We start from the raw sequence: 26,598 nt of genomic DNA, 5'->3' as shown, positions 1-26,598 counted from the left end.
AAACTCTTAAGTGCTTTCATGAATTGGGACCTAAATTAGAAAATAACTTTCTGACCTTTCTGTTTATATGTAATACAAATTAGTAACTACAGATGAAAACTGCAAGTTTACCACTATTGCCCACTTAAAACTGACGTTGCACAAGTCACTCAATCTTTTTGTGCTTTAGTTTCCCCATCTGTAGAATGGGGATAATGATACTGACATCAAAGGAGTATTGTGTGGTTTAACTAATTAATGTTTTGAGATCCTCAGCTGAAAGGCCCTTTTGAAGTGCAAATTACTGTTATCGCTATTGTTGCTGATGATATTAAATAGTTGTACCACATCACGCACGCGTCACTTCCAGGCAGCAGAGAAAAGAAAAAGGCTCTGACATAATCCTTTTAAATGACTTTAGTTTAATGAAAATTCTCAAAGAGTCCCACAATATCAGCCAATGTTTTGGCAGCAGAGAGCATTCTTTTCCATAGTGCTTGGATGTGACAGATGTGCGATTTCGTAGCTTCCTTTGAAAATCAACCATTTGTGAGTGCTGGTTTGAAAGACCCGCTAGCTAACTAGTCTGCACTCCGGTAATTATTAAAGTTTATTATTTCCAATGAAGTACTTTGATTAGAATAGCTGTGGAAATAATAGGGTTTCCAGAAAGAGGTTCTCTTGAAGATTAAAAATAGCTGAATATAAAGCTCTATTAAATACTATATTTGATATGTCTATGAACATTTATGCCTGGCTTCTAGTCAGCAAGTCAGTGTGGGTTCTCATCTTCTGAAACTGAATGATGAGAGAACATAACAGTTGTAAAAGCACTCCTTCGGACGCAGTGAATGTAATGCCTGTACCTAATGCCACAAGGTACAGGAAAAATGTAATGGGATATTGCAGCACCACCTAACGGCTATGTTAAGAGTTCAGCTATCAATACAAATTATACGACAACTTGGGCAAGGCTTTTACTGTTACCTGGGAACCTTTGAGTCCAGAAATAAGGCAGCATACTAGAATAGAAAAACTTGTAACTGGCTCAAAAGCAAATTCCAAAATCTGTTTAATGTTTTCGCATTTCTAAGTCTCATTACACTAAGGTTGCTGTGTAAGTGTAATGGAGCCTCAAACTGAACAGAAATGTAATTTACCGCACTTTAAGACTCCTTTGCACTGCCAGAGCAAGGGAATGGAGCTAGTGTGAATGAGAATCAGGCCTCTCTGTCTCAGTTCTGTTTTCCAAATAGTTACTTTGTTCTTCAGACTTATGAATTAATAGAAAAGCCTAGTGCAAAATTGAAACATTCTGTTACCCTCAGGCTTCCAAGCTGATGGATTCTGTAGCATACATGTTGGATAATTCAGCCTATTCACTTTAATTAGAAATTGCATCCTCCTTAGAGTTCAGAGGCATTAATAGCCATTGGTTCACCACTATTTGCATCGCATGTCTCGTAGAACATTCAGACACAGTATGAGAACTAGTAACATACAGTCATGAGTAATGGAGCCATTTTATCACTTTTATTGTAGAAATGGAGGTGGCCGCAGTGGGACATTTTGTGCAATCAGCATTGTTTGTGAAATGCTTCGGCACCAGAGGGCAGTTGATGTATTCCATGCTGTGAAGACACTGAGAAATAATAAGCCTAACATGGTGGACCTTCTGGTATGAGCTTTTTTAACTGAACCACTAAATAGAAAATGTTTCCTTTTATCATAAAACTTGGGGAGATTTCCAAGATTTTCAGTGGGAGTTGTTGGGAAAGCATGCAAGTTGTTTTCAAAGGAAATAATGAAATCATTTCACTTGTAAGAGTATTTTTACACTGCTTTCTTCCCAAGGAGACTTTGTCTCTGTTCATTTCAATTTTTGAAATAGTTTAAAAATTTCAGCAGAACATCTTTATTAATTTACCCTTCTAGCAATGTGATCCATGTGGAGAGTAGTCATCGCACAGCAGAAATAATAATAATGTAAAATGAAATGCCAGATTTTCAAATTATATGTTTTATAAATAGCTTAATCGCCTAATATTTATCAAAGCCGTGAATTTCAGTTTGACATCCAGAATATTGCATTTAATTACAGTTGCTCTACCTCATAGAGAGATTAAAGGAGTTCAGAAACAAGGGGCCATGGGCAATTATTTTCTTATAGAGTGTTTTATTGAATCTTTTAGATGTAGAATTGCAGAAACACTAGCAGCTATGACACAAGAGCTGTAGGCCAGCTTAAATCAGCAGGCTCTTATGTTCTGCTTTATAGTTCTGTATTGGGAGAAGGATGTACAGTTCCGCCCAATTCAAATGTGATGCTCTCAGGACCTTCAAAACCTATGTAGAAACAGGATATTGAATTAAGGGGGACAGTGCCAATGTACTTTCTGGTGAGGTGCCTTAAAAGCACTGCTTTTAGAGACTGGCTTTTTGAAAGCAGATTGGCTTCAATGACAGATGCAGTATTTGTATAACTTCAGGAATCATAACCCAGTATGAGTTAACAGTGTGAATTCTGGACAAGAGGGAATTGGTTAATTGGGACTGAACTGTGTTCAGGCTAGGGTGACCAGATGTCCTGATTTTATAAGGAAAGTCACGATTTTTGAGTCTTTTTCTTATATAGTCTCCTATTACCCCCTACCCCTGTCCCGATTTTTCATACTTGCTGTCTGGTCACCCTAGTTTGGGCATCTTTTCTACCCCAAAAACCCAAGGAAGAGGCAGGAAGAGCCCAGAGAAAACTGTGACACCCTCTACCCCTCTACTGTTAGGAGAGATCTCCGCTCCCAGTCTGGCCTCAGGTGTTGAACACTTTGAGGAATAGTGAATGGTAGTGGGTTGGTCAAGCTACTTAGGGGTGATGTGCTAGGAAGAGGAACGATTTCTTCCTTCTATGAGGTAGGACCAGGTCCATATTTTTGGCTGCAGCAAGTTCCAGTATGTCCCGCCTTTCTTTTGAAGAAACCCCTTCTCCTTAGACCTATCAAGGTGCCCCACCTCCACTGCTGTGAATTCCTGTCCCTCCCTCAGGCCAGGCACCAGTAAGAAGGAGACATCTAGCTGGGTCCTGAGGTGAACCAGCACCTTGCCAGCAGCATGAGATGAGCAGGGAGTTTGAGGCTGCCACTATGAGGAAGCAAGCTAGCAATGTAAGACAGTCAGTCATGTGGAAGTGAGGGACCTTCCAGCTTTCATGATGTTGAGAGTGGGCCGTTCATTTGGCTCCTGTCCCTCAGTTTAGAACTCTCAGGACACTCCTAATTTTTTATTTGCTGGATGTAAAGAGAAATGTCCTACTTTTCCACACAGTCCATATAGATGTGGATTTGTACCTGGCATGACTGCTGTTTTCAGGTCTCTGTGAGTTTAAGTCAGAGGTGACTGGTAATTGCTGATTGGGGGGAGCAGGGGCACAATTTAAAGGTTCTGGTGGTATGCAGTGGGGTTCAGGGCAGGTACTCAAGAGACAAAAGAGTTTTGATTTCTAGAGCTACTTTTGACTTTCATATTTTACGATACTATGTAATAGCTGATGGAGATTGTGCTAAAAGAGAGCTACACATGAAGAAGCTCTGGAGTGCACTGGTGTGTTATATCAGTTTGAAGAACAGAGATATTTTCAAACCAATCAGCACCCAATAATTATGTCAGGAATCAGTTCTAATTTAACCTTATAAAATTATTTTCCCTCTTCATTTGAATCTGCTCTCTCTTCTGGGTTTACAAGGAGACATTGGCTGTCTTGGGCATCACAAGTACCAGAAATCTTATGCTAACCCTCCTGGTGACTATGATGTCTCTCCTGGCATCTGACTCTTCTGGTATCTATAATACTATAGAATGATGAATATGGGGCATCATTAGCAAACCTGGAAAAACAGATTTCATAGCAGGCAGACAGTAGTTTGAAAGAATGTTTGGAAAGTAAATTTAAACAGATTTCTGTGATCAATCTTCTATGCCCAGCCCAGTTAGCAGGGACATTCACATCATGTTTCTGAGCTTGCCTGCAATTCCATTTTCTCTTTACAGTTCACTTGTAACTAGAGATGGATCCAGAATTAAGACACAAAATCCAAACCACTCAGAAACACGAGGAAGATCAGATCTAGGTCCAGATTTCAACTTCACAGCTCAGGTTTATTTTTATAATTGGGCCAGTTCAGAGCTCCAAATCTCAACACTCTTGTGAGTGGCTTCGGTTTGGACCGTTACTGAGCTCCCACCTACCTCCTCATTCTCCTTGGCCCCGCTGCCTCTTCCCCAGCCCCCCCACTAGTTCCCCCTGCCCCTGCCGCTTCTCTGAGCCCCATCACCTCTGATCCTCACTACCTCCCCAGGCTTCCCACCCATCCCCCATTGCCCTGGCCCCCACTGCCTGCCCTGGGCTCCCCACACACTCATCCCCTCACTGCCCCTGCTGCCTCCCCACCTCATTGCCCCAAGCTCCCTTCTATAGCCTTGGACACACCCCAGGCAGGCTCCACTGGCCAGCCTAGAGGTTCCCAAACTTTAACAACTTGTGAACCCCTTTCACTAAAATGTCAAGTCTCATGAACCCCCTCCTAAAAATGAATATTTCCAGGGATTTTCTCCTTTACCTGAGTATAAATTATAAAAGCAGTGATCTTGGAAATATAAAATTTATTTTTATAACATGCCTATTACGCACTTATTATTATTTATAATTACAATATTTTTATTACATTATGAAAATGGCAACACTCTTCCAAGATCTCACTTTAGTAGCTCATATCACTTTGAATATGCCTGTTATAAGACAAGGCTCCTATGTTTCATCAAGGAGTATCAGATGCGAAACAGCGTGAAGGTATTTGAGAAGCCAACTCAAAGAGTTCCTCCTACACAAGCATTCAGGTCTTGAGCAGTACAGGCAAACAATGCACGGTACAACAAAGCTTAAACTTCTTCATAATAATTTTAAAAACAATACAAGCTGCCTATTTAATTTTAAAAACAGCAAAAAAGATCCACCTCCATTTCTATTTCTTATGAGTCTTGAAGTTTAAATCTCCTCAGTGTGATAGATATGTTTGCTTTGATCTGCTTAGCTCTTGGAAGTCTAGGGGCGCCAGGCTGCTGGCCCTGTGCTGCCCGGGGTCCCTAGGGACAGCTTTGTCTGCCATTAGGGAATTTTTCCCCGAGAACCCCCTGGAACATTTCGTGAACCCCCAGGGGTTCACATAGCCCAATTTGGGAACCACTGTGCTAGCCTAATGTCACTTCCCTGTTCCAGGCACCACCTAGCAGAGCTCAGTGGGAGCGCATGGTGTCGGTGCCTTTCCCCAGCACATCCCCTACAGCTGTGCTCAGCCCAACTCCCACCCTGGCAGAAATCTGTGGGGACATGTGACCCAACGTGTCTCTCCCATGCATCATCTGCAGATAAATTCATAGATATCGGTGATCTCTGATTCATTTATTTCACAGGAATAAAAATAAAATGGGGTGGTAATATACAGTTGTAGAAAATGCTAGCTAAAAATTGCAGTTTGAGATGAGTCTTCAGGAGCAGATTTCTCAGCCAGAGAATTTACCCCCACCCCCACCCTGCCATTGGTCTCCACACTTTTTTTATTTTATTTTATTTTTACCAAATAGCAAATGTTTTTATCAAATACCAGCTTTTTTAAAACAAATATGTATAATAACAATAATGCTGACCTCTTCTACAGTGCTTTTCATCAGTCCATCTCAGAGCGCTTTAGAAGGGTCAGCTTCATTAGCTCCCTTTTACACATGAGGAAACTGAGACAGAGAATGGTGAAGTGCCTTGCTCAAGGTGACCCAGAAGGCCGTGGCAGAGCCAGGAGTAGATCCCCAGTCTCCTGAGTCCCAGTCCAGTGCTCTACAGCAGGGCTGCCCAGAGGATTCAGGGGGTCTGGGGCAAAGCAATTTTGGGGACCCCTTCCAGACAAAAAAGTTGCAATACTATAGAATACTATATTCTCACTGGGGCCCCGCCTGGGGCAAATTGCCCCACTTGCTCCCTCCTCCCCCGGGCAGCCCTGTTCTACAGGAGGATATCGTTTAATAAATGGCAACAATTCAAATGAGTTGATTTGAAAATGTGCATGAGGAGTAGCATTGTGTAGTGGTGAAAAGCAGCGATTTAGTGTCAGGAGTTCTGGGTTCTCTTCCTGATGTGGACACTGACCATTCGCTTTGTGACCCTTAAGGAGTGAAAAAGTTCCTTTTCTCAGTTTCCCCATCTGTAAAATAAGGATATTAACGCTTACCCACCTATGTAAAGTGATTGCCATTCTTCAAAGGATATCAAATCTATAAATGCACAGTATTGTTAGTGCTACAGTGTTTCATGAGAGGAGTTCCAGGATTGTTGTGTAAATATTATTGCACATTTTCTCACTGGATTAAGGATACTCTTTGTGGTACACATTTACAGGTTCATCTCCTAATTTCATTGAACCTTTCCAATTTCCTGGGGGTGCAAAAATCTGAGTGACACATTCATCTAACAGAAAATTCATGAAATTCTATAGTTCTAATATACATGTAACATTTAGCAGTAGGTATCTTTACTGAAGCATGTCAAAGAGTTTCATAATAAACATTACCGGGTCTACCAATATGTGCTCCATATAAATATGCCTCTCTGAAGCTAGGTAACATAAAAAGGGTTTTAATATTTATCATCAAACAAATAGTAAAATGTGCAAAGGAGACACAGCAGTGAGCATGGGGGAAATAATAAGTGTCTATTCTAAAAGGCGGTTATCTAGGGCTTGCATTTACTGGAAATGCCAGTTATTCCGCTGAATCAGTAAACCACTATAAAATGAGCTTGGAAAAAATGAGAGTGTCTGGCTGGTTGATCATTGTCCCAATGTGTGTTCCATAATGATAACATGACTGTGATTTAGTCACCTACACATATGCAGTAAAACTAGTAAAGATATAATTTACTCCGTATTTCTGTTTTTTTTTCCTCGTTCAAAAGAGATCCAGATACACCACAGGACCCTGCAGGATCTTAAAACCTTCAGTACACTCACTCACAGTCGTGGTGCTTTAAGTCCAAACAACTTTGTTCCTTAACTTTTAAAGTGGCAGCTGCAAAATGAAGACACTAGGAAAATGCATCTCTTTGTTTCAAACAATTGCTGTTGGCTTTTTTTCTTCTTCTTCTATTCTACATCAAAAGTAGCTATTGGAATCATTCAGGTACATGCTTTTCTCAATAAACATGTGACTTAAAATTGCACATGTGACTTGAGTGGACAATAGACAGAATCCCCTCAAATATTTGCTTCAGGCAAAAGAAGACTATTGCTGAAGTATAATGATATCCTACCTACTTATGGTGTTCAGCAGAAAGGTAAAGGCTGAGTGCTGTCAGCCAGCTAGCTATGTCATTATTACTACGCAGCAGCACATGAGCTGTCATATTTTATTGCTTAGTGTACATGATAGAGGCAGTGCTTACTCCGTTGACAGAAAATGATATCTAGTTGGCAATACACTTAACCTTAATTTTTGGAAATCAGAGCAGCTTACACTTAGATTTAATGGAATAACAGCCATGTTCTCATCAGCTTTTTGTTACATTTAAATGTTTATAATTTTACAAAATAAAGCTAGCAGAAACATAAAGGAAATGGAGACAAAACACAGAACCCTCAGAGTTACCTACCACGCCTCGTACAAGTGCTCAGAAGACTAGAATGTGTCTCGCCCATATGTGGATGAGCAGCCAGCAGGGAGATATAAGAGCCAGGTTCTTGCAGTCCCTGGAGGTGCAAAGGGGAAGTGCAAAGTAGTCCTGTCTCTTCCTCCACCTCTGTGACATGCACACACCATTTGCTAACCAGGGCAGGGGTGGCAGGTTTGTACAATTTTTGGTGGTGCCCAGAACAAGTCCAAGTCCCCTCCCACACACACACACCTGCCTAAGGCTCTGGGAGGGAGTTTGGGTGCATGGTGCAGGCTCTGGGTTGGGGTGCGGGAAGGGGGAGAGGCACAGCCCTTACCTCAGGTAGCTCCAGAAAGCGGCCTGCACATCCCTCTGGCAGCAGCTCCTGGGCGGGGGTGCTCAGGAAATCTCTGTGTGCCACTACCTGCAGGCACCGCCCACGCAGCTATTGGCCACAGTTCCTGGCCAATGGAACCTGTGGTGTTGGAGCTCGGGACGGACACACTCCCCCCTTCCTTGGGCCGTAGGGCCATTCCAGCCACTTCCGGGAGCGATGCGGAGTGAGGCCAGGCAGGAAGCCGCCTTAACCCCGCTGCACGGCTGGTGGTGGTGGCAGCAGCTGGGGGCCCCCGGCCCTTTTAAATTCCCCGGGGGTGGCAGGTGGGGCCAGGAGACGCTCCGGGTGAGTTGCGCAGGGGCAGCAGGCAGGGCTGGGGGAGACACTCAACCCCGAACATTGGTGGAGCCAGGCCCCTGGGTCCTGAATATTCCTGGAGCATGGGCTCCACGGGCCCATAAAACTCGCCACTCCTGCACCAGGGTGCTTCTTCAGGGATTGTGCTGGGTTGCTCCCCTAGTTCCAGGTGATCCAACCTCACTATAAGCACAGGCCTGTGTGCAGAGACAGTTTGGTAGCTGAAAATACTCCTTATGTGGCAGTAAAACTCAATACCTCATGTATATGCTTCAGTGTGAGAGGAAAAATAACTGGAGTGTGGACCTGTGGGGATTTTGAATTAGGTGTAGAGGAACAGTAATAAAGAAACTGAGTGAGTTCATACACAAAAATAAAATAAAACTTATCAGCTGGAAAACAGTAGAAACCAGGCCTATTTTAACATAAATTTTAGCACAAAGGAATTCCAATATCTACTGTGTATGAGCTTTTTGACAAGTTACTAAAGGTTTACAAGACAGTTTGCTTACTGGTTTCCAAACTTCCCATTATGGGCATGTTTGCGTAACTAAATTGTTATAGTATGATCAGCAATGTCAGTTACTGTATGTACTATTGAATTAATAGCGTGAAGCTTTTCTTATCTAAATACAAATTGCTTTTGCAAACTCATTCACACTGACCATGTCTGATAGTAAATAATTTTAATAGAACTGAAATACTGAAGTCCTTAATTAAATTTCTTCTGTGAATGACTTTGGGGGGGGATGTTTCTGTTGATTTTTCAGGATCAGTACAAATTCTGCTATGAAGTGGCTTTGGAATACTTGAATTCTGGCTGATCGCACAAACAGCAGTGAGAAAGTTCCTCTCTCCACCACAAACAAAGCAAATTGTTTCATGATATTTGCGTATATGAGATGAAGACTTCTCAGTGTTATGCTTCTATTGCTTTGTATAATTGGCTCTTTTTAAGAGCTGGAGAAAGTGTTTATAAAAACTGGTTGCACTGCCCAATTTCCACTGTAATGCCGCTGCTTGACACACATACAGACACACACACAAACACATGGTGGTTGTTGGATGCTGCATTTATGCAAAACCATCAACTTGGTAGAGCAGCATAGTCATCTGGTAAATTAAAGAGCACAATTATATTCTTATGAAGGAATTTGTATTTTTCTGTTATATTTTGTTGCCTGTGATCCTCTGTTATTGTCACAGCCTAGTGTACATTTCTGTTTTGTGGAGAATGCTGTCTAACATTCTGATAATATATTATTTTAGTTATATTTGTATTCTAACACTTGCATATTAGATGAAGCATATGTAGCTTATTTGAACTAATGGATACACATGTAACAAACCCCGTTAACTTGGTTGAGTTGCAGTTACTGTCCAGTTTGTATCATTTCAGAGTCAGTCTTGATAGAAATACAGTTAGAACATGCAAAATATAGGATGCTCATATTAATATATCCAAAGCTTTTTTCATTTGTCTATATTGTAAATATTTTTTGATTTCATCAAATTATTTATTCATTAAAAGAAATTTTTTGTGAAGCACGGTGAGTGACAATCATTTTTATTAAACCCTGGAAATGCTTACTGTATGATATTATAAACATCTGTTTACCTTCTATGGATTCTCAGCTCAATAAATAATTACTTACATGATAAAATCTCGTTAATTTATAGTATTTCATGGCATGTAATTGCCTTCAGTTGAACCCCATAAAAGGCTCTGTTCTCAAAAGTGCTGAGCCATCTCTAAAGGTAATTTGGCAGATCAAGAAGCAGCAACAGCAGTCAAGCCAGTGACTGTAATGCCCCATACGAAATAAATAAAAATATTTTTACAAGGCAAGTGCACACATTAGAGATCTGGAAACTGGCTTACTTTATAAGAGGAAGGAGGGTCTTGTGGTTCAGTTCCGAGGCCTGCCACAAGCTTCTTATGTGATCCTGGGTTGCTCTGTACCTCAGTTTCCCCATCTATAAATTGGAGATGATAATACATCCCAGAAGACTAGGCAACGATGAGTGTTGTGAGAATAAATTAATTCATGTTGGTGAAGAGCTCTCATGTTATGATTATGGTTAAAGAAATAAATAGAGCTTCCCTGTTAATTGGGTCACTGCCTGATCTGCCTCCTGATAGCTTTTTGTAATTAAAAGTCATTACTTTCATGGGGGCGGGTGCTATGGCTGGTTCCTCTTTGTCCCAACTACCCACCAGTGTTTTCAGAGGGATGGGCTGAAGGGAGCTGCTGTATATACATGGATGACAACCACACATTAAGTGCAATAGAGCGCCAGCAAGAAGGCTAATTCAAGATGGAAAAGGTTCCACAGTTTACTGCGCCACACGTGAATCATGAGTCTTTCCCTCCTTCATCAGGATAAATCAGACATTTATTGATTTATACTGAAGTCTTCCAAAAACCTAGGCTAAGCAACAACTATTTAGGAATCATGATAAGGAAACTGGTTGGCTGCTTTCAAGTGGTAACATTTTAGTCCTTAGGATAGTGGTCACTGCTAATGACTTAGCCATCCTCAGGGCCCCTGTGTCTGTGAAACAAAATTTATTGGGTGGCCCTTCTCCCCAGCTGGAAATCATAAAATCTAAAATGAAACCTCTCATAAAAAGCCGATAGCAGCCAACACAAACTCCCTAAAGAAAATTTTTACAAACTATATGGTGGTACCAGGGAAACAATATTAGAAAAACACACTAGCATCATGAAGAATGATACCCAGGGCCTTACCAGGGAGATATCTCTACTCTGATAGCTCTGAGGCTATTGACGAGTTGTATGACAAAATGGAGCACCCGATGTACTATCTTTTAAGCTACATACTAGAGCTTGTGTATATTTTCATGTAGCTATTGTAATCTGCCATGAAACAATAACTTCATGGGCATAATCCTGTACAAATAATGTATTGATATTGTATATGCACTTTTTGCATGCCAGCTCATTTTACCAGATGTGCAGGCCAAGATAATACACACGCCAAGGACATACGATTATAATGTGTGTATCCAGTTTTTATTGGAAGTTCAAGAGAAATGTATGTAAGAAATTCTAACTCCAATACAATTACCGGATTTGTGTACATATTAGTGCTAGTTTGGGGAGCTGATTTCTCCAACTCCTAGGATGTAAAAGATATATAAACGAGTGGAGAGATTTAGAAATTTTTTTAATCCATATCATCAGATTTATGGGCTTCCTATAATGTGAGAGGTGAATGATTTTGCTAAGCTTTCTGAAACTGGTGATGATGGGGTTATCGGATGCAGGTAGCTATTTCTGGCCATTTTTACAACTACCTGTGTTATACTCCTACAAAGCACATGGGCTCTTTATAAAGGAAGGTAAATACACAGCATTTATTGAGAATACACACACACACACACATATACATACACATAGTCCTGCCAGTGATGTTCATAGTTACCAGTCTGTTGTAGCTTGAGTCACTCTAATGCCCAGTTAGATTGAGCACGAGTGTGGAGCTGGGCTCTTGTCGGTCGCAGTCTGATGCTCCTGGAGTATGGCAAGATAAACCCAAACCCATGGCCAAGCACACTGGTTCTTACAGATTTTTTTCCTTTGTTGAAGTCTATGGATTTTGCTTTGGCACTTTGTGAATTGGTGTAAACATTCCAATACACTTACGAGGGTCATCCTGCCCTTTGTTCTGATTTAATCAATCTGCCCTTCATTATGGATGCGCGTTGATGATTCTTTGATGTCCTTTAAGTCTCTTTACTTCTTCCTTGACTCGAGCTATAACAATGCCCTTTTACACTTTATCTTTTCCTGATGCATACATTCTCATTCACACAAACAGATTGAGAATACAAACAGTAGTATTTTCTATCGAGCAAAATAAAAAAAGGCATTGTAAGTTAAACCTTACTAAGTTTTACAATCAATAACCAAGACCAAGTCTTCAATGTTCCTCTCATCTACTTAACATAGACACAATAGAGAATCCTGTCTCTTACTTGCTAAACCTTAAAACAGAGAAATGTATATTTAACTAGCGTGCCTAATTTGTAATACATATAGGAAACCATAGTAGACATTATAACACATCCTAAAACAAAAGGGTGACCATAATCACTCATAAGGATTGTTCTGGTCTGTCATTCCTTTCTGCTATTCAAAAAGAGTGGCTGACAGGATGAAATCAAATCATACATTAATTCTTATAGTACATTATAAAATCCGGTTCCTACACCTGGGCGTCTTTTCAGCAAAAATGGGCAAATCCATAGCATTTTTCTTTGATGTAGCACCCATCCAAAATGTAGGAACTGCATAAAATTAAAGAACGTAAGGTAAATATCCCTAATAGAATTTAAATTCAAATATAAGGACACCCATAATACAGCCCACAAAAACATATACCACAATAATCAGGACATCACAGTTCATACATAATGTACCTATGAAGCTGGCAAAATCCCCCATTTTTGTTTTGATTTTTCTCCCTCCGTTGGGTATGTTTCAGTCAGTATATTTGACAACACTGCTTTTTATTTCGTTGTGATGTGTGGTTGTTTCTCTCTAAAATACACATATTACTGTATATGCCCATTTTATTTTCAGTTAAGTGCTTTAATAAAGTGAAATAAGAATTAAATCCATTTTATTCTTTTAATTGTGACAAGTTTAATAAGGACAAGTAGAATCTGGTACCAATTCACCTTCAAAGTCAAAAGCTTAGTTTTAGAATTATGTAACATTAAATATCAAACCAAAACCCTAACACTCAGACTTACTCATCCCAAAATATTCAGACCAACAGGAATCATTGAAATTTAAGTACAAGGTTCAATTGAGTCTGGGTGGTTATTGTTCTCCTCTGAGGATGACTAAATAATAGAGAGAGAGATTTCAGCTCTTATTTGTAACTTTACTTGTGGTTTAACAGCTATATGAGTTCAGTGAGTCAAATGTGATTTAGCTGCTCTGCATCCCATGAGTAACATCTCCAAGTGGTAGCATTTTTGGCTGTAGAAAATAGAAAGCTATCTAGGTAGATCACCGGGAGAGGATGGCCATGTCACTGGATTTTCTTCTGCCTTAAACATAGTTTTACTTTTATAGCTGTTTTTAAGACTAGTCTATTAGACAAGAGCCTTGTTGAACATAAAAACGCTTTACACATTTTTTTTAGAACTTGCAGTACTCTAATAGAAAGGAATCTGATTGGAGCTTTTGAGAAGTAAATTCCCCAGTTGGGATTTCTGAGAACTACTTAAACGATTAAGCGAGAAACAAACCTGATTTTAAGTAAATAAAACATATTGGACCTGATTCTACTCCCATTTACTCTAGTTTTACACTTGTGGAACTCTATTGAATGGAGCTTACTCCTGATTTACACTAATTTGGGAGCAGCGTCAGGCCCATTTACTGTAGGTCTGACTTTCACTGACACATAGACTAAAGCAGACTTCCTAAAGAAGAGTAAAGTCTGGGCTGCATGTGCACAAACTAGTATTGTCGATTTGATACTAGTCAAGGATTTGTCAACCATGTAACTTTTGTACAAAGTAGCAGTGAAGAGAATATAAAAGCCAGCAGAGCAATGGACAGCACCTGAAAAAGAATGCACAGTTCATTTGCATTTGTTGATCATTAGTTCTTCAAGACTTACACAGAGGCCTAGTATTCACACCTCCAAACCCAGTCCTCTTCTGCAGTATCCTGATATCTGACTTGTCATAAATAGTTATTAGAGACATAAACAACAACAACACCATACTCAGCCCTGCTGTTTCAGAACCTGACAATAGCAAGCAGACTTTTATGTGGGGGAAAAAATGTCTCCAGTTTGGTCATTTGTTTATGAGAAGCCAGTGGATTAGCTTTGTCGTTGGGGGGTGGGGAGGAGTTAAGCACAGAAGCTTGATTTTTAGCTGTCTGTGACTTATTAAAGCATTGAAAAGGTTGGATGTCAGTCACTAACAGAGACCCCTGCTCTCTGTGCTGTCTATGCAGAGTGTAAGTGGAAATTAATATTTCAGGCTTACTCACAGCCTTTTAAAGCAATAGTGTTTTAACTCCTGAAATTGTTACAGTCCGTTTGTTGAACAGCAGACTGATGACTTCTAAGTGTATCTGTAAAACCATACTAGTTCTGCTAATTATTATTATGCATGTTAAATAGTGAAGAGAGGACACACCTGAGATCAAAGCCCTGTTGTGCTGGGCACTGTACAGGCACATAGTAACAGCCATTTCCGGGCCAAAAGAGCTTACAATCAAAACTTCCAATCCTGCAACTTATTATGCATGTATTCAATTTTACACATGCGAGTAGCCCCATTGAGGTCAATTTTACTGCTCACCTACATAAAGTTAAGCACACGTGTAACTGAATGGGACCTGAGACACTTTGGCCCCAAGTCAATAAGAATCAGAAGAATCCGGAACTGAATTCAGCACTGTCATTGTATTATACTCCTCATTACAAGCAATTTGTTACTTTTAATCACACAACTGAAGATATAATGAAAGGAAACTTGAGGTTCAGCTGCAGAAAGCATTTGAGGCAGGAATCTGTCATATTCTATGTCTATGAAGTATCAGAACATTTTAGGTGTTTTATGAAAATAAAAATTACTACAATTAAAAATTGTTTGCCGTGTTGGTCCCAGGATATTAGAGATAGAAGACGAGTGAGATGATACCTTTTATTGAATCAACTTCTTCTGGGGAAAGAGACAAGGTTTTCTTGGTTATTTTTAGTGTCTAGCAAAGTTGTGAATTTAAGATCCCAGGCTCATTTTTTGAAGGTGTTGTTCAGGTTTCCTGTGAGGATGAGGACTGAGACATCAGAGTTGGAGTGATCATTTTGTGAAAAGCATTCATCCACAGAGGATACGGTATTTTGTCATTGATCGTGTCTCTGGGTGAGTTCATTCAAGGTCATAGGGATTGTCTGATTTCACCCACCTAGTTGTTACTGGGACAGTTAGTGCACTGAATGAGGTACACCACATGTTGTGATAGGCATGTGTAGGACACATGGATCTTGAAAGGTGCGTTCTGAGGTGTATTAATCATGGCAGCAGAGGAGATGCATCTGTAGGTTTTACATCTGTTGTATGGCAGGATATGGTTCCACTTTGAGTTGGCGGGTCTTTGGGGATCTTTTTTCTGATGACAAGCTTGAAAAGGCTGTAGGGAGCTGCTTGAAGGCCAGAACGGGTTCGGGAAAGATTTCTTTCAGGATGGGATCCCCACTGAGTATGGGTTGTAGCTGTTTGATGGTACCCCATTTGGGTTCCAGTGTGGCATGGTAGGTGACATCTAAGGATATGTGGTCAGAGGAGAGTATTTTCTGTACTGAAGCAGGTTCTCTCTGGGTATTTAGATGGCCCACTCTATGATGTAAGCTACTTCTCAGGTGGAGCATCCTTGTTTGGTGAAGCCAGTTTTAAATGTTTTACTGTGTATATCCTGGACTTTCTCCTAGAAGCACATTCTGTGGTATCTGAGTGCCTGGCTGTAGACAATGGATTTATTGGTGCGTTTGGGCTGGTTACTGGATCTGTAAAGGTAAGTTTGGTGATTCCTGGATAACAATTTTACATTAAAAAATAAACACTTTGTCCAAACCCTGGGAACAGCCATGGATACTAGGATGACTCCCCAATATGCCAACCTCTTCATGGTCCAAACTGAGGAATCATTTCTGGATAAATGAAACCAATGTTACACATAAATACATGATTGTATAAATCTAGGGGCAAGGGTAGCAAACTTTATGTATGCAGTAGCATAAAATCCATCCTTGGCAGCCGTACTGGATTGCTTTACCTATAAGAGGTTAAGCAGTTCAAATAACCTAGTTGGCACCTGACCAGAAGGACCTATGAGGAAAGAAGATACTTTCAAATCTGTTGGGGGGAAGGATTTGTTGTTGTTCTCTTTGTTGTTGTTCCCCCTCCAGATGGAGAGAGAAACCAAGCAGGTACATCATCTCCTGAAAATATACCTGGTATAATCCATATAAAACCACAGAAATTGTAAGTAGGGCAAGGGAATGCATCAGGTTATCTTTTGTTTGGGGTTGTGAATTTTCCTATGCTACGGAAGTAGTTTCATTCCTGTTTTTGTAACTGTGAAGCTGAGCCCAGAAGGGAATCCACTGTGTTTTAAATCTTTTTATTACCCTGAAAAGTTACCTTCCATCTTGATTTTGCAGGTGTGATTTTTTTTTCTTTTAAATGAAGTTCTTTTAAGAACCTGATTGATTTCAGAGTCCTGAAGACAAAGTGCTCACATTGCTAAGGCAATTGGTTGGTAAATTATTCTCGAGCCTCCTCAGGAAAGGGAGTGAAGAAGCTTGGGGGGATACAGATTCCAAGTGACCCTTCCCTGAATTTTTGTGTAAATCACTTGTGGTGGCAGCAATACCATCCAAGGACAAGGAAAGAATTTGTGCCTTGGGGAAGTTTTAACCTAAGATGGTAGAATATAAGCTTAGGGAGGTCTTTCATGCGGGTCCCCACATCAGCGTTCAGAGTGGGGCAGAGCGGGGGCTGACAATGATATTTCCATCCTCTGGACAGATGACCTAAAATCCCTCATAGATTTCCACCACAACATCAACAACCACCATCCTTCCATCACACTCTCTCTAGAACACTCCTGCACCAGCATCAGCTTCCTAGACACCACAATCAGCTTCAACAAGGGAACCCTACAGACAATTATTTACCAGAAACCCACAGATCCCCACACCTAGCTTCACAGATCAAGGAATCAGCCCAAACACACCAAGACAGCTGTTATCTACTGCCCAGCACTCATATACCACAGAATATGCTCCAAGGAGACCATTAACTACAGTGACAGTTTGCACACCATGCAGCACTGGGGACTCAGTGCTCATTTGTTCCATTTGGTGTAAGAAATCATAGTCTCAAAATAGATACAGGAATATATTTGTTCCCAAGTTGCTGTGTTTGCAACCTTTTCAAGGCTCTGCACTGTCTGTGGTCAAATTTTATGGCAGGCTCTACTCAGATTGGACTAGTCCTTTGTGTTGTCCCTGAGCAATCCTGATTTATAGTGTGTGGCAATCAATATAAAATATACAGCCCACCGGGGCTGAGAAGTTTTGGGAGTGAATTATAGATACTACCTTGTCTTGCCACATGAGAATGGAAATGAAATTTGATGTAGGTCCTTGAAGGCTTCATTATCTGCTACTCTTTCTTAGTGTTCTGTATAGTTTGCAATTCTGTGTGGACTCCTGTGAAACTCCTGCAAGCAAGACTTTAGGAGAATGACCTTTGCTGGTTATATACAGTAACTTTCCTAGTAGCACAAACAGCGTAAGACTAAATGTATCCCTGTTGTATCTCTGTTAACTTCAATGGAGTTACAAAAGGGATAGATTTGAATGCAGCCACTTCCATAGGTGTTTCGGGTTTTATTACATTAAGTAAAACCATTAGAACTAAGAATATGTAAAATAAATGGACTCTTCCATAGATAATTACATAGATCATTAACCATCATGTGTTCCTCTTATAAACTACTGAGTTAAAATGACGCATTCACCCTGTGTTAATAGTGGAATGTTCACCTTGATGTCTGATGAGACCCAGGTCTTTAATCCTGTTCTAATCAAAAATTGGTATTATAGTTATATTAAATAATTTGATCACAGGAATTCTGAGGCTGATGTCTTTATTTTGCAAGTTCAAAGTAATCACATAACAGTAAACAGTTCTGTCATACTTTACACAGTCTGTTACCTATGAGTTTAAGGGCTGAATTTTCTCTTCTTTCCACTAAAATGGAGATTTCCCTCTTTTTGGATTCAAACTTGTCAGTAAATTTAAAGCCCTTCTCTGTTTCCCTATAAAATGCAAAAGAACAGCCTTCATTTTCTTTTCCAAGTCAGTGATACTCCTGTGCTGAAAACAATTAGCTCCCTAAATAACTCCAAATGTTAGCATTGCTAAAAACATCTGCTCTTTGCTTGTATCTCTTTTTACTCATTGTTATATTTTTTTTTCCATACAGTCTTGTCTCCACTGAATGGGAACTAACAAAAGCTATTCCATTCCACAAAATCGGAGATTCTTCAGACCCCAGCAATTATCGTCCCCAGCTCTATCCCTCCAGCTGTGAACTAAGATGATAGTACCTAGACAAATCTATAATCCTTTCAATAAAAATAAACAAATGAATCCATAAAAATCTGGTATCAGAGGGGTAGCCGTGTTAGTCTGGATCTGTAAAAGCAGCAAAGAATCCTGTGGCACCTTATAGACTAACAGACGTTTTGGAGCATGAGTTTTCATGGGTGAATACCCACTTCCTCAGATGCATGTAGTGGAAATTTCCAGGGGCAGGTAAATATATGCTAGCAAGCAAGCTAGAGATAACGAGGTCAGTTCAATCAGGAAGGATGAGGCCCTGTTCTAACAGTTGAGGTGTGAAAACCAAGAGAGGAGAAACTGGTTCTGTAGTTGGCAAGCCATTCACAGTCTTTGTTCAATCCTGAGCTGATGGTGTCAAATTTGCAGATGAACTGAAGCTCAGCAGTTTCTCTTTGAAGTCTGGTCCTGAAGTTTTTTTGCTGCACGATGGCCACCTTAAGGTCTGCTATAGTGTGGCCAGGGAGGTTGAAGTGCTCTCCTACAGGTTTTTGTATATTGCCATTCCTAATGTCTGATTTGTGTCCATTTATCCTTTTCCGTAGAGACTGTCCAGTTTGGCCGATGTACATAGCAGAGGGGCATTGCTGGCATATGATGGCGTATATTACATTGGTGGATGTGCAGGTGAATGAACCGGTGATGGTGTGGCTGATCTGGTTAGGTCCTGTGATGGTTCGCTGGTGTAGATATGTGGGCAGAGTTGGCATCGAGGTTTGTTGCATGGATTGGTTCCTGAGCTAGAGTTATTATGGTGCGGTGTGCAGTTACTGGTGAGAATATGTTTCAGGTTGGCAGGTTGTCTGTGGGCAAGGACTGGCCTGCCACCCAAGGCCTGTGAAAGTGTGGGATCATTGTCCAGGATGGGTTGTAGATCCTTGATGATGCGTTGGAGGGGTTTTAGCTGGGGGCTGTATGTGATGGCCAGTGGAGTTCTGTTGGTTTCTTTCTTGGGTTTGTCTTGCAGTAGGAGGCTTCTGGGTACACATCTGGCTCTGTTGATCTGTTTCCTTATTTCCTCATGCAGGTATTGTAGTTTTGAGAATGCTTGGTGGAGATTTTGTAGGTGTTGGTCTCTGTCTGAGGGGTTAGAGCAGATGCGGTTGTACCTCAGTGCTTGGCTGTAGACAATGGATCGTGTGATGTGTCCGGGATGGAAGCTGGAGGCATGAAGGTAGGCATAGCGGTCGGTAGGCATCTGGCTTCTGATGCCTTTATGCAACCAGTGTTGATCTCTGCTTTATTTCTGCAGATAATACCCACTCAGTTCTTGAAAAAGGTCATTATGTAGAAGCAATCTTTACTGATTTGAAAAACAAAATCTTGATACACTAAACAATACAGTCTTACTGTCAGTACTCAAAGTCTACTGTCCAGCTCATATTTCACTTTCATTTGTCCCTTTTCTTCCTTACCATTACCAAGATGTTTTTTTGCAAAGTTGTTACTCTGAGTCTCTTTCTATATCACAATGATCACTTCTTGTCCATCTTTTGTTTGTTCTTTAATAACAGTCTTGCCAAATGTTTGCACTCGGGCTAAGATTTTAATATTTGATGATTGCTTTGTTCTTATTCCTAAACTTCTTTTCTTTTGCCAGCAGTGTCCTGGTCCAGATCTTCATCTGGGATAAGCGAGCATGGCATCAAAGGCATTTATCCTCTGCATTGTTATATCTAGCATACACCTTGAAATCTTTCTTGCCAATGCTATCTTTCAACATTCAGATTGATTACGTGGGATTTCTGTTTAACTGAATCTCTTGTGAAAAATTACACACTGGCTCATAACTGGTACTGCTAGTAGAATTGTAAATTAATTTGTTACACTTCATCTGGACTAGTGGAATATAATTTGGTCGAACCTTTCACATAAAAGCATTAAGTGCTTTCTATAACCAAGCAGTCAGAACAATAGCACAATACAATTTTCATGCTCAGCATTGTAAAATGTATTAAGGCAATGCTGGTTACGGCTGAGAGGCAGACAGGCAAGAGCAGCATCTTCCCATTACACTTTATAAATGTTGACACAATGTGGCACCAAATTATTCAACAGACAAATTAACTTGAAATATTCATACATGTAACAGTAGGCCAAATAAAAGGCATATTCTAATGTTCCCCGGTAAACACTGAAGGTTTGCTTTTGCTTTTAGGATACCCAGTCTTTAAACAACTTTCAGTATTTCCAACTAACTGATAAACAAGGTGCTGGCAGCATTTAAACTTCATTCTTTGCACAAACAAAAAGGCATTGCCCCACCTCTAACATGGACCAGTGCCTACCAAGCACAATTGAGAGTTTTATTTTCAAATGAAACACATGCACTTATAGCAATGAGTAAATTGTAAGTATATTCATCATGATAAGGATAACTTTAACAACTGGGGACATTCATTTTTAAAAAATATTAAATTAAAAGTGCTCTTATCGATTAATGGGAATTAATTGATAATAGTTCTGCCTGGATAACTTTAACTTTTACCAGGTTTCCTAACCTTTGTCCAGTAAGTTTTTGAACAGGAATGGTCTTTGAGAGCTGCTTTGTAAAGGGTGTCAGTAACTTAGCAAGTTTCATTCTTCCTGCAAAATGAATACAGAGTTGGAATCAAATCTACAACTGCAGTGTTTCATGGGAGCCAGTAGGCTAAAAAATGACATGAAATTATATTGCTTGGATAAGCTAATTTTAAGGCCCTTTGTTCTCACTCAGTTGTCTAGTAGTTGTGATTTAGATTTGAAAACCAGTCGTAGAAAGGAAATGTAACAAGGAAGAAAGCCTTTGGTGATGAGAATGCAATCCCCAGCACCTCAGGACGATGGGGGGTGGGGGCTTTGTCTTACTGGCGGAAAAAGGGGTGGTGGCTCCTTTAAGGCAGTGGTCTCAACCAGGGGGACATGTACCCTGGGGGTACACAGAGGTCTTCCAGGAGGTGCATCCACGCATCTAGATATTTGCCTAGTTTTACAACAGGCTACATAAAAAGCACTAGCGAAGTCAGTACAACTAATCTAAACTAAAATTTCATATTGGAAATTACTTGTTTATACTGCTGTATATACTATACATTGAAATGTAAGTACAATATTTATATTCCAATGGTTTTATTTTATAACGGTATGGTAAAAATGAGAAAGTCAGCAATTCTTCAGTAATAGTGGGCTGTGACACTTGTATTTTTATGTCTGATTTTGTAAGCAAGTATTTTTTAATGGAGGTGAAACTTGGGGATATGCAAGACAAATCAGACTCCTGAAAGGGATACAGTAGTCTGGAAAGGTTGAGAACCACTGTTTTAAGGGTCCAACCCCCCTTTCAGAACTTGGGAGAGAGGTGGTGAGCTGATGGGCTGGGTGCTGGTACTCAGGTAAGCCACTGGCCCTAGTGCATTTGGGGGAAGGTATATAAACTCTGTCCCCACAGCCTAAGCCCCTTCTCACAGCTAATTATGAGTTCCCACCCCGCCAACCCTGGAATTAGCATAATAATTGTTTTTTGCTCTTCTGTAGAAATTGCACTAGTTGTCTTTTGGGGGTTAGGAAGAAATTTTTCCTTCATCACTAGATTGATGAGGGTGGGGTGGAGTTTTTTGCCTTCAAAGTTCAAGTTATCACAATTTAGGAGGTGGCAAGTGTCCAGGCCAAGTATTTGTTCCGGGGAGGGCCCAGTTCCCTGAGAATCTGGAATTGAACATGACCTTAGGGGGAAAGCATCTCCTAAAGAAGCTGGGGAATTGGACTGGAGGCTCTTAATGTCTGTTCCAGCAGAGATAATGCCCTTTCCCTGGTTCATTAACGCTTGTATGAGGGGAGGGTTGGTAGGGTCCTAGCAATGGGCTGTGGTCCAGCTGTGGAGGGATGGGGGGGCTACAGCAACCCTCCCCCAGATGGAAATAATTAAGAAAGGAACCATGACCTGCGCCATATGAGTTATTGCATATAACTTGAGCTACATTAATAAAGTTGCAGCCAAATTAAACCACGTCCCTTGCATCTTGTCTTTCTCTGTGTCCAGAAAGTGAGAAGCCAAGCTGACTGAGTAAGAACAACTGAGGTAAGATTGCTCATATAAATTCTGTGTTCAACAGGTGGAAGGTGTGCTTGTAATTTCATCACTGTATTTGAGTCTTCCCTTCACTTGATAACCCAGCTGTATGTAAGTGCAACATAGGTACTGAACATAGCCAGGCAGGAAGTGCCATTTGTGCTCAGAGCGTTAAAGTCATTTCATAATTATTATGCAATACATTTTGCCAGCAAATGTACATATATGAAGGGCACTTGCATCACAATTCACACCATACTATTATATATGTTATCATATGTTTAATTCACAGGTTTGGGCATATGAACAGATTTTTCTTGATAAGGGTATATGTCTATTAAAATTCGATTCTGTTTGATTTAACCGCCAGAAAAGCAGTTAAGCCTTTCTCCACTGATATGCATTCCCAGTGATATCTCGGTTTTGGATTTCCTTGGACTGCAGTGACCTGATGCAGTGTCCCATATGTGACTTTCTGCATAGAGGTTACAAGGAAGCCATGGCCTTGATTAGGAGAAGTGAAATATCCTTCTATCCCTGACTCTTTACTTACACATAACTTTTTGTAATTTACAGTACCAGAAAGAATCCCAGGTAATCTGGCATAGTTGTTGCATGTAACCTGAGCTGCTCTGTATGTGTGATCTTTTAAGTGTGTTTACCAAATGCTGGCCTTGGGAGAAAGAGATAGAGACAGACCTGTAGAGGGTAAGTGACACTGATGGAATTTCAGTGGGCAGCCAGTGCAGAATTTGGCCCCAGGACACAGAGTGAATTTCCAAGCAATAAGGACACTTGTAAATCCTGATTTGCCTTTTGCCATCCAGTTTTGTGTCATATAAATACAGTTTGTAAAGGATGAAAATAAGTTTGTGGTGCAGACGACTTTGTAACTGTTATGATTTTGATTTCTATACTGCATCTTTTCATTTCTGTCTGCAAAGGCAGCTGCCATTTTGTGGGACAGAACTGATTCAGCATGATCCAGAGGAGACACTCTTTGTCCTCTCTCATTGACACTTCAGATTCTAGCTGCACCACTGACCCCTTCAGTGGTCTTCATCTGAGTGAACCGCTCCAGGTCTTAGGTCTCGAGCCCTTACCTCCTTGGGATGGAGAATTCTTCTTCTCTATGCCCAGCTGCTGGGCTACTGTACCCCAGGTATCAACTGTGACTATTCAGCAGGCTGACTGATTTTGACTACCTTCAGGAGCAGTGACCAGTGGGGAATACAGTGACTCTTCTTAAAACAAAGCATTGTTTAATTCCAGCAGTAGGAACAAAGCATAACAAGATACAAGGTTTTTTTAAAAACAACAAAAGGCCTGCAGGAAGGTTTATCTTACCTAAAGGCTTCTGTTCTCTTGGCAGAGACCCTAGACAGGCTAAGCTTCCTTGACACCCACCAAACTTTTGAGGTCTAGGGGACAGTTTCTGCCCCCATAGCCCTCTGAGTTCTTGAGAGAATGTGTCTGTGTCTTTAAACCCAAGTGAGTCCTTTAATCTCCCTCTCCTTCATGGCTCTTGGACATTCCAGGAGAAATGTGTTTAGCAAGCCCAGAGAGGACCTAGCTAGCATATCATAGCAAGTGACTCCAGCATTGTTCTGGTGTTTTCCTGCATATGTGCATATCAGGAACCAAACTCTTTCCTGGGTAGATTTCCTGACAAACCTGATAGCAAATTAACCAATATACACATACAGTAACCAACACAATAACCCGATCAAGACACCACATTCATAAATTATTACAGGCAACTCCAAATCCATCACACCCAAACTCTTCAGCTTCAGTGGAGCCATGGAGTTCAATGTGCTTTCCTCTTAGGCTGTATGAGGTGGTGGTGGTGTTGGTGTGTGGAGTGGTCAGGTGCTGGCACCAATACAAAATATAAACAGCAGCTGCAGGTAACCCTACCAGCCTTTGGTAGCTTTATGGCAGGACTGTAGCAGCCCTGTGCAGCCAAGGAAGCACATCAGAACCATTGCCTCCCTGTCCCCACTGTGTTCTGTGACTCTTCACAAAGCATGGACTGGAGAGAGAATGCTGCCTTAGGCAGCACTAACTCAGCAAATTTTCTTTCACTTTGTGTGGGTTCATGCCACTTAATGCAGCTCTTCCTGATTCCTCCTCACCTTCGGTCCCACCTGCTTCTCTCACACAGCCCAGGAACCAGAAAAATATTATGTGGAGATCCAGGACATATTCCACTTAACCATTGCAAAGGACCATATAATTTCCTCCTAAAATTCCACATAGCCGCACCATGCAAAATTATTCCTTATCTGCAGCTTCCATATAAGTGTACAGAGTCTATGCTGGCAATGTGAGATATGAATAGCTGCCAGCTCTAATGACTGGGCCCCAGTACCGGGACTGAGAATCACATTTAGGTTTCTGATATAGTTTCCTATGAGCTGATGCAGAATACTTTGATACTGAAACAGAACCAGCAGCATCGGTCCCAAACATGTTCACTGTATTAAAGAGACGTAGAGATCTGTCAAGCTTAAAAGTTCAGTCTTTATAGCGGAAAAGCATTTAAAGTGGTATCTTCATCTCACGCATTCCTGTTTGCGCAACTTAAGTTGGGTGCCCAAGGATGAGAGAGAGGCCAAACCACTTCAGCCTTTTTCATAACATGACTTCTCCCAGGTATTGTAAATGAAGTCACACACCCCACTCCTCTGCTGAAACAGTGAATGTTATTAACTGAATGTCGTCTCTCATTTGTAAGAGCTCTTCAGTCTGCCAACAAAGCATCCCTGTCCATAGCCCCTCCAGAGTGCTCCAGGGCTTCCATAAAATGCTTTCACTTTTTGTGGCATGAATGCAAGCTGAGGAGCTCATTTTGTTTTACGACACCAAAGAGTAGGACTCACTCTTCCAAACTAAATCTATTGCAGCAGTTTTGTGACTCTAAAAAAAAAAAAAAAAAAAAAAAAAAAAAAAAAAGTCACCAAAAATGTGTCCTGGATTTTGATCACCTTAATAATAACTTCATTCAACAGCTATTTCAAATTGCCTAAGGTCTATTCTTCTACTGGATTTTCTGTGGCACCTGTGCTGATGTGTGTGTATCACCTTTGCGATGTATCCATCCTGTACTGGAGAGCAAGAGGCAGGGACTAGAAATTGAACTCACGTCTCTCACACATCAGTGTAGTAGGGTACAAATGCTGTGTTGCGGGATGGTAGCACCAAATGCTGAACCTTTCTGAGCCAGAAAACAGTTGAGTTTAAAAGTTTAATATATGCTGCTGCATAATTCTATCAGCTCTGCTATGCAGGTGTGACATTACTTATTTATTTGAAAACCAAAGTGGTAATTAGAGGAAGTAGATTTTAATCAGAGAGGAGCCACTGGAATCTTAAGAGAGCTCCAGTTAGCATCATACTGACTATGCAATCGACACAGAACCCTCAGCCCCCTGAGCAAGATGGCTGCTCACAAAAAGCTGTATGTCTTCTTGATTTTGACGCCAACTCACAAGTTTTTAACAGCTCAACTTTCCCTTGGAAGGTCTTAAATCACACCCAGCCATCATCCCCTCCCAACGTAAGAGCTGATCACTGATTCTCATCAGACACTGTAAGAGCTGATCACTGATTCTCATCAGACACCGGCACAGCCTTGGCTTATTCAGCACCCTACAGATAGCTGCTGAGTAAAGCACTTGCAGAGAGAGAAAGTGAACAACAGTCTGGAGCATTTTCCTCCCAGTGTCGTAGTAAATTCATCAGCCAAGAGAGTTCTTTTGTATCCAAAATGGAATCCCATTAATCTCTGTAACAGAAGAAAATTAATCCCTTTGTATGGCAAGGTTCTACTTATCACTCATAGTTTGCTGCTGTACTTGCACAGAGATCAGTAAACACCTGAAAAATGGGTAGCAAAAGGTCCAAGGTCTGTGGAACACAAATTGCTATGACAGTTACACAAGAATAAAAGGCACTCTCCACATCTACAAATGGCTGTAATCCATAAAATTGCAGGT

At 40.8% G+C, this 26,598-nt stretch overlaps 1 protein-coding gene across 7 annotated transcripts in view; it reads left to right on the top strand.

Moving 5' to 3' along the window:
- Nucleotides 1-9,905, top strand: part of PTPRM (protein tyrosine phosphatase receptor type M) — a 729,462-nt gene extending 719,557 nt beyond the window's left edge. For all 7 annotated transcript variants that reach the window (XM_050942101.1, XM_050942100.1, XM_050942099.1 and 4 more), the window contains 2 exons: nt 1,522-1,657; nt 9,131-9,905. In XM_050942101.1, coding sequence (XP_050798058.1) covers nt 1,522-1,657; nt 9,131-9,184 — 190 coding nt within the window. In that variant the 3' untranslated portion in view covers nt 9,185-9,905. The remainder of the gene's footprint in view (nt 1-1,521; nt 1,658-9,130) is intronic.
- Nucleotides 9,906-26,598: the final 16,693 nt, after the last annotated feature.

The sequence above is a fragment of the Gopherus flavomarginatus genome, chromosome 2 (genome assembly GCF_025201925.1).
Source record: "Gopherus flavomarginatus isolate rGopFla2 chromosome 2, rGopFla2.mat.asm, whole genome shotgun sequence".
In the NCBI taxonomy this organism is placed as follows: Eukaryota; Metazoa; Chordata; order Testudines; family Testudinidae; genus Gopherus; species Gopherus flavomarginatus.
The sequence above is the reverse complement of the archived record's forward strand: the minus strand, read 5'-3'. Positions and strand labels throughout refer to the sequence as shown.